Source organism: Pongo abelii, chromosome 17 (genome assembly GCF_028885655.2).
Source record: "Pongo abelii isolate AG06213 chromosome 17, NHGRI_mPonAbe1-v2.0_pri, whole genome shotgun sequence".
Classification (NCBI taxonomy): Eukaryota; Metazoa; Chordata; class Mammalia; order Primates; family Hominidae; genus Pongo; species Pongo abelii.
The window spans coordinates 51,087,139-51,104,507 of NC_072002.2; the positions used below are offsets into that span (position 1 = coordinate 51,087,139).

Sequence of the window (17,369 nt, forward strand, 5' to 3'; positions counted from 1 at the left end):
CTGTTTATCTTTTTGAAGAACTGCCAGATCATTTTCTATGGCTGCTAAACCATTTTATCTTCCTACCAGCACTGTGGAAAGGGTCCAATTTCTCCACATCCTCACTAACATTTGTTCTAGCCTGTCTCTTTTATTACAGCCGTCCTGGTGGGTGTATGTGGTGTCTCCTTGTGGTTCTGATGTGCATTCCTTAGTGATCTTGAGCAGCTTTTCATGTATCTCCTGGCCATGTGCATATCTTTTTAGGAGAAATGTCTATTCAAATCCTTTGTCCTTTTTTTGTCTTTTTAGTGTTGCGTCGTAAGATTCCTTTATATATTCTGACACAAGTGTCTTATTAGACACATGACTTGCAAATGTTTTCTCCTATCTTTTAGATTGTCTTTTTAGTCTTGATAATATCCTTTGAAACACAAAGGTTTTTAAGTTTAATGAAGTCCAGTTTATCTACTTTGATCACTTATGCTTTAGATATCATATCTAAACACATTAATCCAAAGTCATGAAGATTTCTACTTTGTTTTCTTCTAAGAGTTATGTAGTTTTGGCTAGCCTTTTTTAGGCCCTTTTACTTTAAATACAAGTTGTATGTTTACTTCATTATTCCTCTCAAAAAGAGTAAGCCAGTGTCCCTTATTTTAAAAATCCATATTCAAACTGTACAAATCAGAGTGATCACAATTTTTTGTCTATAAATAGTGGTATCATTTGCATAATGTTGTTTGTTCCACAGAAAGCTTTCCCTCTGTCTCCCACTGTGTTCTTTCTCATTTCCTAATAACTAAAATTTGGGTACTTATCTGCTCATGTAATTTCTTTTACAACATTTTAAAACAAATAATGTTTAATAATTTTTGTTTACAAATTAAGTAGTTAAAATAAATTTATTTTCTGCTTCTTTGGTGTTTCCTAATTAAATTAATACTATATGTAATATCGCAAGAAATGTTTAAAAATATTTACTCAGAAAACAGCATCTATTTACAAACTATGGATTAACATGTTATTCATAATATGTTCATGTCTATTTTAAGTGTTCATTCAAAAGAATTTCTAAGCAACATTTCTTTATTCCTATTCAATTCTCATATAATCTAGAAATGGTGCAATACTTTTCTAAAATACCACTTTAACATTTTTCTTACGAAAGTTTTACATGTATCCATTTTAGAAAAATGTTAAAACACAGATATGCAAAATGAAAAAGTAATCTGTTGAAGTCCTACCACCTAGATATAATCTCCATCAGTGGGAAAGTGAGTTGAACTTCTGTTTGCATTTTCACTTGAGAAGACTCTTGAAATTCAAAGCCCCAGGAATGAAGGACAGTATCTTCTTACTGAGAGTGTGGCTTGTTGGTTTCTTTATTATTATTATTATTTATTTTAAGTTCTGACATTGGTTTCTTACTGAGAGATTTTAGACAAGTAATTTCTGTTTCTTAAAACTGAAGTCATTGCCATTACTGTTTTTTCCTTGCAGATTCCACTCCTTTTTACTCTTTATGGGCCATCCACCTTACGCAATTCGGGAAGTGAACATAAACAAATTCTGCAGGATTATTAGTGAATTTGCACTAGAGTATCGCACAACCAGGGAAAGGGTTTTGCAGCAGAAACAGAAACGGGCCAACCACAGAGAAAGAAATAAGACCAGAGGGAAGATGATCACCGATGTAAGTTTCACACAATCCCTCTCCTTATGTCATTTGTTTTCAAAGTAAGATCAATCAGGAATCCTCCCCACAGTTTAAAGCTGTGCTTTTTTTTTTTTTGACTATAAAAAAAGATCTCTTTTAAAAAGTGCTCTTAAAGTACTCCTCCACCATTTTTGTGAAAATCTGCTAAATAGCAAGGAGCTAGGAGATGTAAAGTTTCAGAATGTGTGGCTAGAAGAGGAACATGGAACCCATTTTGGTGTGTTGCATGTTGCTGATGACATTAAATGTTTGATTCTATTTTTGTCCTCTGTGATGTGGGTAAAGTTGGATGAAGACAAGAAAAATATAAAAGATAATGCCACTTATCACAGAAAGACAAATGTACTGACTGGGGAATTGATTCAGGATTTTAATCATCGTAACGGTGCTGTGTAACCAATCAGTTGACACAGGGACCACCCATTTTGGGCATCTGAATAAACTGATGTGATTGCTCCAAGATATAATCTAATGGGCTCTTGCCAGTCCCTTGAATCACAGGACATCAGGGTGGAAAGAGTTCCCAGAGGACAGTGAATCCAGTAGGAGTTTCCCCCATAGCACCCTGGGGAGCCCCTGCACACTTACATGTCTCCCCTGCTCTTGGGCTCTTTCTCCATCTCTCCTGTCTCAGCTCCAAGCCCACCCAAGTCTCGGGGGACAGTGGATATTCAGATGACAGATGCTCAGTAAAGTGGAGGGTAAAGGGATGCATGAAGATGCCAGAGACCAGCGGAGATACATAGTGCAGGTTCCTTTTTCTTAATGTGCCTTTACGAAACATAAAAACCAGGTTAGTGTCTCACTTACCTCATCCATTACTCATCCAGGTCAGTTCCAGGCAAAAGGCTGAAATTTTCTGGGAATCCTCCTTTAGTCACTATTTATTCTTTCTTGAACAGACTCAATGATAATAAAGTCATCTTTTTTGATATTGACAGGTCATATTTGGAACTTGTTGAAGGACTCTAGCGTGTGATTTTTTTTCATGGTTTGGATTGTTGCCCATGTATTTCTCCCATCTGTGTGTGCATTTGAGTAGCACATGGACTTCTGGCAATAGAGGGAATGGAATGAGGAAAGGATTAAGCCACAGGGTGTGCCATCATCTGGGCAGTTACACATTTCAACTGAACCCTAGTTAGGCAGATTTTTGCTGGGGGAGGAAGAAAACCAATTAGGAAGACCTCACTGAAGCCGCCGTATGTGCACAGACATGTTTGTATGTAGTCAGCCAAGCAGAGGGCACTTGGTTACTGCTCTCTAAAAGTCCACATTCCTGAGGGTCTGACTTACATGGAAGGCCAGATACATTAACTTAGCAACTTTGTTGTAATTTTAAGAACCATGGGATAATCATTTCTCTTACCATCCACCTTTGTGTAAGCTCCTTGTTTTCTTGGAATTTTCTGGACCTTTAGGAAGTGCTCAGGTCACTTTTGTGCAGAAGGAGCCCTTTCTACAGCTCTACCCCGCACCCAAGCAGTTCTGAATTCCAGTGCCATCAGCCAAGAGTCGTCTGTCTCCTCTCCTGAAATCTCAGTTCAGTAGGATCTTCAACCTCTTGGAAGACAGCAACCCAGGAAACATGTTGGATCCACTTGGGCAAACTGTGGCCCACATTTTATTCATAGTATTATTTTTGAAAGTTTTAAAAAAGAGATTGCTTATTTTGTGGCTATGAGACACATACAAGCTGAATATGCTTATAGTTATGTGGACACATCAAAATTTCTTGCTAAATTCTTGAGATTTTTTACAGATCCCACTAATTTTTAAATTCTTTCTCTTAAAACATTTGGCTTTCCCAATCATAAACAGAGGTGAATGTTTCTAGAGTTTGATTCAAAAATATTTAAATTCCCATTAAAATCTGGACAGGATAGGCTTCGTCAGGATTCATTCTCAGCCTAGTCCATGTTTTTAATGGCCAAAGTGGCATCATTCATGTAGAAAGATTGCCCTCTGCTGGAACATTAGGATATTGTCCCTTAAGGAAAAGTGTACAGCCTTGGGTTTTTCCAACTCAATTAAGGGCTCATTGTGCACCCAGCAGTGCCTGGGACACCAAGGAAGATGTGAGTATAAAGAAAAGCTTATATCCCAAGGACATCATAACCTGGTTAAAAATGGCATATACACAACTTAAACCACTGAAAACAAAGCCAGACAATAGACTTAGAATCACGGACCCCCTGGAGCTAGAAGAGATTTTAGAGAAAACTGTTTGTAGTAAGTCACCTTGAATGTACATGCTGAATAAACTGAGGATGCAAGTGGTAGCATTTAGAGATGAGAGGTCTGAGGGTAAAATCTGCAGCCCCCATGCACCAGCTCCTGAGTGCCTATCCCTCTTCTTCTGCCCCTGTTTCTGGGTATTCAGAAGGCTTCCTTTTCATCATCCAGGGGTCCTCCCAGGCCAGGATCACTGAGCAACTAATTCCTCATCCTGTGTACAAAGTTGGTCCTAGAGCAAATGGTGACATAGACAAGGCAACACGAGGCAACTACAGCCTTTCTGCCGCATTCACACTCCTGACGTGGGCTGTGAGAATCCAGGCTGGTCAATCCCAGGCCTCCCATGTTGGAGGGCAGTGGTAATCCTGGGTGAGGCTCTTAACCCCTCTCAACCCCAGCTTCCTCTTCTATAGAAAGGGAATGATGATTACTTTTAGGGATGTTGAGCGGGCCAGTATTTTATATATGTAGCACCTTGAACATGTGTGAATTTCTGGAAAAATGCCAGCCATCCCAGGTTATATAAATAAACTGTAAGAATTTTTTAAAAGAGAGTAATGGAACAGGACTGTTGTCTCTTGTCACAATGCCATTTGGATGAGGCAGCGTGGAATGTTATGGACTGAAAGTGGTTTGTCATTTTAACTTCCAAAAGCATAGTTCATTCTCAAAACACTTTAATCTGTTTTGCTGGCCTGGCCCTGTAACTTCACAGACACTCCTAAATTGAAAGTGTGTTTAATTTATGATCAAGAGATTGACATGACTTTTCACTCTCAATTTATGTTAGAAGAGGGATATTTTATTTAAAGTTAACTTAAAGCAGTTTAGTGCTAAAGTAATTAAAAGTATGGAGAGTCAGTTCAGGTGGCCACCATGAGAAACAGGTGAGATGTTAAAAAGAAATTAATTTCATGCTCCTGAGGAGAGAGTAATGTGAACACGCTGCTGGAGCAGTTTTCTCACTTGTCCTGGCTGGCCTGCCTGTGGAAGGACTAACGATAGCCCAGAACCGGCAGCCTGGGCAGGGAGGGATCCTGCGCTCGGGATGGGATGGGAGGGCCGGCAGCTGACAGGCAGAGCCAGGCAAACGGAAGCCAGTCCACTTAGAGGGGCCTTGATGACTGTCAGGCCGTGATGGATTCATAAGGATGTGGCCAGCCAAGCCATATGGTTCACAGAGCAAGACACTCTCAGCAGGATGCAGAGCTGCGAGTGAGGTTGGTGGTGGTCAGGGAATCGAGTAAGCTGACTGTTACCTTAGGGACAGCCCCAGAAGATTGGCCCGGAGCCCTGTGAGTCCCTCTGGTCATGGGTGACCTTGGAGTTCACGCAAGAAGTGTCCAGATGAGGACAAGAGGGTGGGGCCTGGCAGCTCCCAACTCAAGAGGATGTATCCTGGTTGTGGTGACCAGTTTATTTACTTGGAATTTTATGTGACATTGAGATGATCTTCTTGCTGACTTCTGTGCCTTCTAAGAATCCCTTCTGTCTTTTCCGTCCTGTCCTGTCCTGTCCTCTCGGGTAGACTGATGACGAGGAGGAAGTTGAGGTATGACCGTTTATGAACGTGAAGAATGCCACATTTGACCACCTCATATATGCTCTGGTCTAACCTAACATAATCAGCATGAAGTGTCAGCACCATTCAGTGCTTTAAACAATGCATGGACATTTTTCTGGTTGGTTTTCGTGTGATCACTAACCACCTGACAGGGGCTCTCATCATGCCACGTGTGCCAGGGACTGAAGGGTTAAATGCATTTTCGGAGCTGTCCCTGAGGCCCGGCTAATCGGTAACTGTGTCACAAGTGGCAGGTTTAGCAGGTCTCTCCCTACTGCTGGAAAAGTGGACAGAGAATTTTCCTTTGGCAACTTAAATATGAGAACTAGATTCCGGAATAACCACATGAAGAGTCCTGAAATCAAAGAGGAAGTGGGGCAGTGGCCAAGGGACAGGCTAGAGTCTCTGTCCCCAGCCAGTAGGCAGCCTCTGATGTGTGCCCATTTCCTCTGCTTGTGTTAATGGCTCCCATGGGCCAACATCCATGCAGTGGCAGATGGCAGGGGCTCCTCCCTAGACCCTGGATGCAGGTGCGAGAACCAGAGACCAAGGGGGCTAATTGGCCCTGGAAAATAAGGAGAGAGCCGTGTAGATGCTACAAGCCACAGACGTGTTCCCAACCCTGTTGCCATGCCTGAGACACTGGGTGACAAAGGAAGCCAGCAATCTGTGGAGCTGTTCTTTGCAAATGTTAATCTGACTTTTTGTTCTTCATCCAGGTGTTTGGCATTGTGTATGTATGGTATTCCAGCATACCTCTTTTAAAATATATATGTCCTGACCTTTTGTTCAGTTAGAGAAAATCAGCATGAATTTATGTGTCTTGTTCTGTTTGGGGCCCTGACACCAATTCTTTTTGGGTCCCTAGCAAGCCACGTATTCTTGAAGGGCCTCAGTTTCCTTTTCCATAAAAGCAAGGTGGGACTAGGTCTAGAAGAATTCTTCCCATCTCTTAACATGCTAGGATTCTGTGATTGAATCCCACTTTTGTAATTCTACCGTCATAAGTGATACTTAAGAAAAATTTAACTGCTTTCTGACACTGAGTTAAAAAAAAAAGCTCAATATGCTTCGTTAACAAGGCATATTTCATTTCAATTCTCATATCAGGGCTTTGGTGTTAGAAACACATTTGGCTTTAGACCTTCCCAGAGCCAATGCCAGTCGCTCCTAACAGCCACCCTTTGAGGGGATCTGAGTGAGTGAGAGAGAGGGCTACAATGGATGAATGGGTGGTGGTCCTTCTGGGGCCGGGGGCTTTTCTGTCTCATATTAGATCTTCCTGTAGGCACAGATGTTTTGTCATTAGTTAACTTCAGTGACTGCCGTAATGAATGTGTCTGCAAACAAAACAAGACAGAGGAGAGGAGGTTTTCCTCAACCACGGGTTTTAGAAGCTTGAGTTGTCTTTTTGGGGAGTCTCCCTCACCTGCTAACTTCCCCTTGGTTTTGCAGTCTGGCAAGTTCTCCGGCAGTTCTCCGGCGCCCCCAAGCCAGCCGCAGGGTCTGAGCTATGCGGAGGATGCGGCTGAGCACGAGAACATGAAGGCTGTGCTGAAAACCTCGTCCCCCTCCGTGGAGGACGCCACCCCCGCGCTGGGCGTCCGCACACGCAGCCGAGCAAGCCGAGGTAACTCCTGGCTGCGCGGGGCTCGTCTTGTCTTCTCAGGTTGGCCACTTCGGGGGGGTCCGGTCTCCATCGCAGGCTGCGGTCCACGGCTGTGACTGGCCTTCAGCTCCAGTGCCAACCTAACCACACACATTCCTTCACTAGCATCTTTCTGACCCACCTTCAATAGTTTCATCTCCAAAACAAACATTCCCACGAGAGTACCTCACTTTACACAGAGGGAATCCTTACTGGGGATGACCTCCTGAGGGAGAGCTGGGGTGGGCAGACTGCAACCTGCAAGCCAAATCCAGCCTTCTCCCTGCTTTTAGAAATAAAGTTTTGTTGGGACACAGCCATATTTACTCATTTGTGTAGTGTCTGTGGCCACTTTGGCAGAGTTGAGCCACTGTGGCAGACACTGTAGGACCTACAGAGCCTAAAACATCTACTACACAGGACAAGGTTGCCAACCCTTCCCTACAGCACTACCCTTTTGTCCCTTTTTTACATCCTTAGGCAGAGACAAAAACTAAAACTTCAAAATGGCGGCCAGATTCTAGTTTCCAGATTTGTTTTTATCATTAGAAGGGATTAAGATGCATTTGACATCTGTGAATGTTTCCTCGTGTTTCCCTGGTCTGGCCTGATAACCCGTTTCCCCTCCTGGGTTTTCTCACTGCCTGCGGGGTGAAGCCCACAGTATTCACACTGTTCTTGGAGGCCCCCTGTAGGCAGGTCCTGTCCTGTCTCCCAGGCTTGGCATTCCCTCACCCTGCATGGTCATCACGGCGCTTCTCGGCACGCTGCTCGTCCCGGAGTCCCCGCTCTTCTCATGCTGCTCCTTCAGTTCAGGATGCCCGCTCCTCTGCCTGTCCCGTTCCCATTCACCTCATCCTCTGGGCACTGTCCCTATCACCAGGCCACTCTTTCTCTTCCATGCACTCCAGAGACCCCAGTTAGACCTACTAAAGATGGTCAACTTTAAGGAGAATCAACTGTTGGAGACAGGCTTTCTTCTCTCGGTGTTTGCTTAGCACACACTATGCATGCAGCTAGAAGAAACCATATAATCTTGTCCAAGCTGGGATGGTTGGGAGTGTGAAAGGGGGTGCTAGTAGTAATTATGCTGGGAGAGCAAGTAAAACAGCATGCCAGGTAAGCTGGTTTGTGGGTTGCCATACACATCACAGAAATGCAGTAGTGAGTGAACAAATGAATATTGCACCCACCAGACATTTTCGTAGGCTCTAGATATGCAGGCAGAAAGGCAGATAGAATCTAGAGGGCTGCAGTCTGGAGAAACCTGAGGAGGTTCTTCAGTGACTTCTAATAGGCTTTGCTCACTAACTAGTGCTTTTTGGAATCTTGCTGTTGTCAACATTCTTAAATATACAAAAGTAATGGTAGTAATGATAAATTCAACATAATGGAAAAAATAAATGCAGCTTTGAGTTTTCTTGAGAAGATGGTGAGTCATTATCACACCACGCATATGGCTGATTGTAGTTTCCTATGAACCAAAGAGCCACAAGCTGCTCTCCAAGGAGGACCTCAAAGAGACCTGCAGGCTGTGCTCTGGAACCCTAGGGTTTTTGTGGGATTCCCAAGCAGATTGGCACTTCAGTCTTTTTTACTAAATTACTGACTGGTTTTCTCACTTCATGTGACTACAGTGTTACTAACTCTAGTTGTCTTTTCTTCTGTCTTAATGTTGGACTTTGGTGTTTACCTTTTAATACAGGGTGTCAGCCGGGCACGGTGGCTCACGCCTGTAATCCCAGCACTTTGGGAGGCCAAGGTGGGTGGATCACTTGAGGTCAGGAGTTCAAGACCAGTCTGGCCAACCGGGTGAAACCCTGTCTCTACTAAAAATACAAAATTAGCTGGGTGTGGTGTCACATGCCTGTAATCCCAGCTACTGGGGAGGCTGAGGCAGGAGAATTGCTTGAACCTTGGAGGTGGAGGTTGCCAAGATGGCGCCATTGCACTCAAGCCTGGGCGAAGAAGCCAGACTCTGTCTCAAAAATATATATATATATAAAACAATATATATGTATTATATATTATATTTTGTATGTATTATAAATATATATTATATAATATATAATCATATATAATATATAATCATATTATATAATATATAATCATATATAATCATATATAATCATATTATATTATATATAATCATATTATATTATGTATAATCATATATAATATAATATGTAATCATATATATTGTATAATATGTAATCATATATTGTATAATATGTAATCATATATGTAATCATATATATTACATAATATGTAATATATATAATTCTATAATATATAATTATATAAGTATAATTCTATAATATATAATTATATAAGTATAATATATAAATAATATATATTTATAATATATAATATAATATATAATATATAATCATATATAATATATAATCATAATTATATAATTATATTATATATGATCATATAATATATAATTATATAATATATGATTATATAATATACAATTATATAATCATATATTATAATATATAAAATATGATTATATAATTATATAATCATATATTATAATATGTAATATATGATTATATAATTATATATTATATATTATAATATATAATATATATGATTATATAAGATATAATTATATACTATAATTATATATAATATATATGATTATATAATATATAATTATATAATATATAATATTTATGTATGATTATATAATATATAATTATATAATATAATTATTATATATAATATATAATATGTATGATTATATAATATATAATTATGTAATATAATTATTATATATAATATATAATATGTATGATTATATAATATATAATTATATAATATAATTATATAATATATAATATATATGATTATATAATATATAATTATATAATATAATTATTAAAGAATATATATGATTATATAATATATAATTATAATATAATTATTATATAATATATAATATATATGATTAGATAATATATAATTATATGATATAATTATTAGATAATATATAATATGATTAGATAATATATAATTATATGATATAATTATTAGATAATATATAATATATATGATTAGATAATATATAATTATATGATATAATTATTGTATAATATATATTATATATGATTAGATAATATATATTATATTATATAATTATAATATATAATATATATGATTATATAATATAATTATATAATATAATATATATGATTATATAATGTAATTATATAATATAATATATATGATTATACAATATATAATTATATGATATAATTATATAATATATAATATATATGATTATATAATATATAATTATATCTTATATAATTATTATATAATATATATAAGATATAATTATATAATATAATATATAAGATATAATTATATTATATAATTATATAATATATAAGATATAATTATTATATAATATATAATTTTATTATATAATTAATTATAATTATTATATAATATATAATTTTATTATATAATTAATTATAATTATTATATTATTATATAATTATAATTATGTATTATATAATAATCATATATTATAAACATAATATATAATATATTAAATTTTATATAATATATGTATTATGTTATATATAATATATATGTAGTATATGTGTGTGTGTATATATATGTATGTATGGATTCTACTTTGATGCACAGCTGAAAATACGCTTGAAGAAGGGCTTCCTCCCTCCCTGCCCCAGTGTTACACCAACTGAGGCACAGATGACAGGGTGGAAAAATCATATCTTTTACTACAGCCTTGATCCCCAGACACCCTAAGTATTTGCATATGTTATTATTACATCAAAGAATTAAAGATAATTAGTCTCTCTGAGATCTGGTCGTTCCAAACCCTCTTTCCAAAACTGTAATTTCCATAGATGGTTTTGGATGTGGAATTGGGAGAAGAAAATAAATTAATATTGTGCTTTGGCAATGAAAAGATAGCCTTTTTGTGACCAAGAGCAGACAGACACAGCTGAGGAGAACCAAAACCCTGATTTTATGTGGGGTACATTCTGATTGTCTGGTTTGCTATGTGGAAGGAAAGGTACCCTCTTTTTGACCAGTGTTGTCTGTAAAAGACCTCCATTCCAGGAAGTGATTGGAGAGAGAGTGTATGTAAACAAGAAAGAGGAGAAAAGAAAGTGGGGAAGGCCAGAAAGTGAAGAAAACGGTCTCGTTAAATGGTGAACAATAGAGACTGTCAGTGTAGAGCCAGCATAAAACAAGGATGAGAAATCATTTTGCAGTGTTGGGGGACATGGCAAGGGGTATCACTTTTACCCTGTGGCACCCAAAAAGGCCTAAGACATCCCATGTATGAGCCTCTCTGTGCCCAGCAGCTCTTGCAGGCTTTGTATGCTAGGCTAAACATGGCCAACAGGGATGTGAAGATGAACATTAATGCCTGCACCATGGTGACCCCAGCCATCAGACCGGAGTCTTGAGCCCCTGTGTCTTGGTGGATGCAGGAGGAGTGCAGTTGAAGCCTTCTTAGGGGGTGGATCTCAGTAATAGAACATAAATAGGTTGTACCAATTTTAAAGGAAAAGAAACATCTATTCCTGACTAGAAAGGATAGTGAGAAAAGATGTTGCTGGGTTTGTACAACATGGGGTCATCTTTGCTGGCATATGAAGGGGATTAGAATCGGAAGCTGTTCAGTTTCTCTGCACATTAATGCCAATCTCAAGGGAGACTTCTGCTTTCATGCAGCATGTGTTATGGAGTGGCAAGCCACCCACCTGCTACAACAACTAGAAATAAAAATAATAAAATCTTCTTTTAAAAAACATTAGAGAACTGTGAAAGGAAAGAGGACTAGACAAACTAGAATTGGAGGTGAGCTGACATTGCCTCTCTGTGAGCATTTGCCAAATCTGGGCACAAGCTGAGGATTGGGCTTATGGTAGTGGAGTGACTCTAATGGGAAAGAGAAGCCAGCAGAATTTGTGGTAGCTGTATGAACTGGTATAAGAGATTGAAATTGAGAGGAGGCCAAAATGCAGATGATTTTCTCCATGAGACATTTGCTAAATGGAGCACTGTGGGATGGGGGTTGGAGGGAGAAGGTCAGCGGGTGATGCTGGGCTAGAAAGGTTGAAGGAGATGTCCTGCAGTCTTTAAACTGAGGAGACAAAGATAGGCTTGAGTAAGCACCTTGAACAGATACTCGCTGATCTTGGCCTCAAGAAAAAGAGAGGTGGGAAGTGGACTGATTGTTAACTAAAGCTGCTGTCTGGCCTAAACCCAGCTCAATACCTCACTGTATCTGTTAATAGAAGAGAAAAGACTCTCTGGAGGAAAATAATGCTGACTTCAGTCTCTACGTCCTTCTATACACAAAGTCCAGTGTAATAAAAATTACAAGCCACAGGAATAACATGAAAATATGACTGAAAATCAAGAAGAAAAATAGATAATAGCAGCAGACCCATAAGTGATTCAGATGTTGAAATCTGCAGTCAAGGACTTGAAATGACCATTATAAATGTTAAAATAAAAACTAAAGGGAAACATAGACAAGTGGGTAAAAAGGTAGATAATTTCAATAGCAAATTGGACTCTATAAATAAGAATCAAATGGATATTCCAGAACTATAAAACAAAATATCTGAAATAAACTCATTGGATGGGCTTAACAGAGATTGATCACAGCAAAAGAGGATTAGTGAATTCAAAGGCAGGTTAATAGAAAATGTATAGCTGCATAGTATTGCATGCAGCGCACCAGCATGGCACATGTATACATATGTAACTTACCTGCACATTGCGCACATGTACCATAAAACCTAAAGTATAATAATAATAATAATAATAATAAAAGAAAAAAGAAAAAATAAAAAATAGAAAATGTATAAACAGAAGCATAGTGAGAAAAAATGGAAAGAATAGAATAAAATATAAGATCTGAGGGACACAGTTGAATGGTTTAACATGTGTAATTGGATTACTGGAAAAAGATGGATCAGAAGCAATATTTGAAGAAATTGAAGAGATTTGAAGAGATGGCTGAGAATTTACCAAAACTGATAAATATCAACCAACATATTTAAGAAACTTAGGAAATCCAAGAAGAGTAAGTACAAAGAGAACCATACCATAGACAAAGTGCTAAAATAAATAAATAAGTAAAGATAAAATCTTTAAAAGAGAGAAGAAAGATACATTACCTCCTATGGTGCAATGGTAATAATGATGGCTCAGTTTTCAAAAGGAACTATAGAAGCCAGAAAAAAAAGGAATGATATCTTTAAACTGCCAGAAGAAAAAATTTCAACCACAGAAGTCTATCTTCAGAGAAATTGTCTTTCAGAAATGAAAGCAAACTTTTTACATTAAAACAGTAGAATATCCATTTTGACTTAAGTGTTTTCCTTGTAGACTCTTTCTTTAGGTTAGATTTCTATAAGGGGAAAAACAAATTTCAGTGCTTTCTTTCAAATCTCAGTTTTCATGTTTTAGAAAAATAAACGTAAAGTGATATTGTGCTATTACGGTCTAGAATGCTTTATCCTCTCCACCACATCTCAAATGTCTTGCTAACACTTACTAACACATGGTCCCTTGGGTATGTAAAATGTGTGTGCAGTATTACCCTGATGGCTACAGTGTGGGTGCAAGGGTTCCAGGAAGAGGAATGTATACATGACTAGGAAGAATGGAAATAAATGGTAATCAGGCAGTGAGGATATAACCAAGAGGAGCGGACATAAAGTAGAACCAGGAATGAAGTCATGAGAGAATGAAGTCGTCATAAAACTGAGTTTGACAATCTTGGACCTAAGGCAAGATGTTACCTTTAAGCATCTCCAGACACATTACATTGACAGAAGATCCCTGGAGTTGTGTAAGATGGAAAAGTATAGGTAATTCTGAGGGAAGATTAGATGATGCCTTCATTTCTGGCCCAGTGCTCTGAAAATGTATTATGAGCAAAGACAATTTATTGAGCTTTGCATGTTTTTAGAAGGTATTTTGGCATTTTAAGATAAGACAGAAAATTATAAATCAATAGATAAAAGGGAAAACAGGAAATTGCAGGGTAAAACACAATTGCATGATAGATTGCTCTACTCTGAGGAGGATCGTTGTTCAGAGGATCTGCAGAGGCCCAGTCTAAAAGCTGTGGCATTATAAGGACTCTTACTTCCAATTAAAATACCTTGACCATTCTGAGAATGCAGAGACTTTCAGCAGCAATTTCAAGTTTATTTTTTAAAAGAGTCTATTTTTTAAAGGATTTATAATGCTGAAAAGAACTGGCCTAATAGCAAGTAGATCAAGTTCCCTTGGGTATAAGCACAAAAAGTACAATCTACTGTTTTTGCATGTGCTCATGCTGTAGGTATGCTATCATTTAAAAAATAAAAGCTAAGCGAAACAAATAAAAAAAAAACCTGTATCAGTAATAACGGAAATCAGAGTCTCACTTTGTTGCCCAGGCTGGAGCATAGTGGCGTGATCTCAGCTCACTGCAACCTCTGCCTCCCGGGTTCAAGAGATTCTCCTGCCTCAGCCTCCTGAGTAGCTGGGACCATAGATGCACACCACCACGCTCGGCTAATTTTTGTATTTTTAGTAGAGATGGGGTTTCACTGTGTTGGCCAGGCTGTTCTCAAACTCCTGACCTCAAGTGATCTGCCCGCCTCAGCCTCCCAAAGTGCTGGGATTACAGACGTGAGCCACCGCACCCAGCCAACAAAAATCTTACCATTGGAAAACATCACTGTTCTATAGCCACAGGTTTTATGTACATGCAGATGATAGGGCACCTGGTGTCCTGGCTCTCCTTTTGCAAAGTGTGAAATATGTATTTAATTCAGTCATGAATTTTACTATCAGAAATTATGACTACTTTATAGCACAGTATGTATTTGCAGCAATATGTCAACTACACACACACACATATATATATACGAAAATCATAGTCCATTGAACTGTGATCCACTGTTCCCAACCATTTCCATTGATATCTATTTTTTCTTGGTTCATTCATTACCAGCCAGGTGGTTGTAAGCACCAAAACTTAAAAAAAAATTAGTGTAGGAGAACTCAAACATTTTAACTATTTATTAACATTTTTTTCCTCCAAGTTGGGAAAGGCTGGCAGTTCCCTAGCCTGTGTTGTACTTTAGTCAGGCTGGGGCTACTTGTATGCCATAGGCAATGATTCTGATAATTCTCACCTACAGGTTTTTGAAGTTGTTGTGCATCTACTATAAAATGAAGTGTAGGTGGTAGAAATTAACAATTTTGAGCATATTGTACATCTTTCCTCTTGTAGCAACATATATTCACTATCGTATAGAAGAGATTTCACAAGAAAGCTGATCAATTACAAAGATGTAGTTTTGGATATATTACATTAGCATTAATTTCTAACTGTTTAACACTGCAGTTGACCTTTGAACAACTTGGATTTGATGGAGCACATCTACATACATGCAGATTTTTTCCAACAATACAGATCAAAAATAGAGTATTTGCAGGATGCGAAGCCCATGTATATAGAGGGCTGTAAACCCAAGTTCTGCAGGGTTGACTGTGGAACTTGATTATGCACAGATTTGGATATACTTGGGAGTACTGGAACCAATCCCTCTGTATACTGAGGGATGACTGTACTTGGGACCCATGTTTTGGTGATGCTTTCTTCTGACTTGTTTTAATATGTAGTTATTTATAAACTACAGAAAATGTTGTTGACGGAGCAGATTTATGTACCAGAGAAAAATTTAAGTTACCAACCCCTTTGCTGATTAAAGAGGGCAATCCTGTTACAATTTTAAAGGCTAGATAATTCAGAGATAAACTGTGTATTATAAAATCTATTGCTTTCTACTTAATGAGAAGTTAGGGTCAGCTGACATTGACTAGGCACATACAACCACTGATAGAGAGTTGACTCAGTAAGACCCTCAGTGAGTCTCTACATTACTGGGTGTGCATCACCAGATATTGATGGCTGTGCAGCACCAGATATTGATGGCTGTGCAGCAGGATGTGGCTTGGGTCATCTGCTCTCAGGTGATCACAGGACCTGGCAGGTAAAGACAACACACCTGGGTTGGAGAGTTAAATAATAATGAGAGACAAGATACACAGCTGTGTTACAGGGTGGTATGAAATAAGTACCCTGCGTATGGGTTTGCTCAGAGCCTGTTAGGGTAGCAGTCACGAGTTATGGTGGTGCTTCCTGCAGTGGGGACAGGTTAGCCCTCTGGATCTATCACTAGCTCTGGGGCTCTAACTCTGACCTTCCCTGTGATCTGTTGCTGAAAGAACTTGACTGCTTGGAGGAATAGTGCTGCATACATCTTTTGTATTTTCCTTCTGAGTATGTTGTGCACTCTGGCTGTTTAATTTTTAGGATCCACTAGTTCCTGGACTATGGGAACTGATGACTCGCCCAATGTCACAGATGACGCAGCTGACGAGATCATGGACCGCATCGTCAAGTCGGCCACCCAAGTGCCAAGTCAGCGAGTGGTGCCGAGGGAGAGGAAACGATCCCGGGCCAACCGGAAATCTTGTGAGTGCATTGAAGGAGGGGCGAGTCTTCACCCCTATAGGGATCTGCCCTCCCATTCTATGTGAACTGGGAAAGGTGGAGACACAGCTCCAGTGAATTGTCAGTGGCTCCCAGAGTGCCTACTTGCACTCATCCACAGAAGGTTTCAGGGTTAGCTGTCAACGTTGGCCATTGTGGAGGAGGGGAGCTGCAGCCACACCTGTTTAGTGTATCTGCCATTGGTGTCTAGGCCTCTCTCAATTCATACTTTCTTCCCAGGAAGGTATGAAAAGTCCTTAAGTGTCTGTGGTGTACCAGGGGTGAGCACGATGGGCTAGTGGAGCCCATCGTCAAGTCCAGCCCAAGATGCTCTGCTGGAGGCTGTGTTTCTGCCCTGCACCCAGTACCAGGGGGCGCTTGTGGGGCTGGAGACTGGCCCCTCCTGGGTTCATCGCTGCCCACAAGCATGTTGAAGGCAAAAACTAGGGGTAGCAAGGGATTTGATGGTCACTGGGATGCTTGAAATATTTAACATGGCCTAGGTTGACCATTTTTTCCTTTTCCCACCAAATAGAAGATTCAACTAAATCAAAGTGACTGATTTTCCTTTTTGGTCTGAACCTACTGCCTGCTCCTGGCCACCCAACTCATGGGTGTGGGGTTGCCTCTGTCTGCCCCTGTCAGGGACAGTGCT

At 38.8% G+C, this 17,369-nt stretch overlaps 1 protein-coding gene across 9 annotated transcripts in view; it reads left to right on the plus strand.

The window, feature by feature from the left end:
• Nucleotides 1-17,369, plus strand: part of FHOD3 (formin homology 2 domain containing 3) — a 503,817-nt gene that overhangs the window by 476,501 nt on the left and 9,947 nt on the right. For 8 of the 9 annotated variants that reach the window (XM_063716761.1, XM_054537476.2, XM_054537478.2 and 5 more), the window contains 3 exons: nucleotides 1,483-1,675; nucleotides 6,957-7,131; nucleotides 16,535-16,696. In XM_063716761.1, the coding sequence (XP_063572831.1) occupies nucleotides 1,483-1,675; nucleotides 6,957-7,131; nucleotides 16,535-16,696 (530 nt within the window). 9 annotated transcript variants of the gene reach the window in all.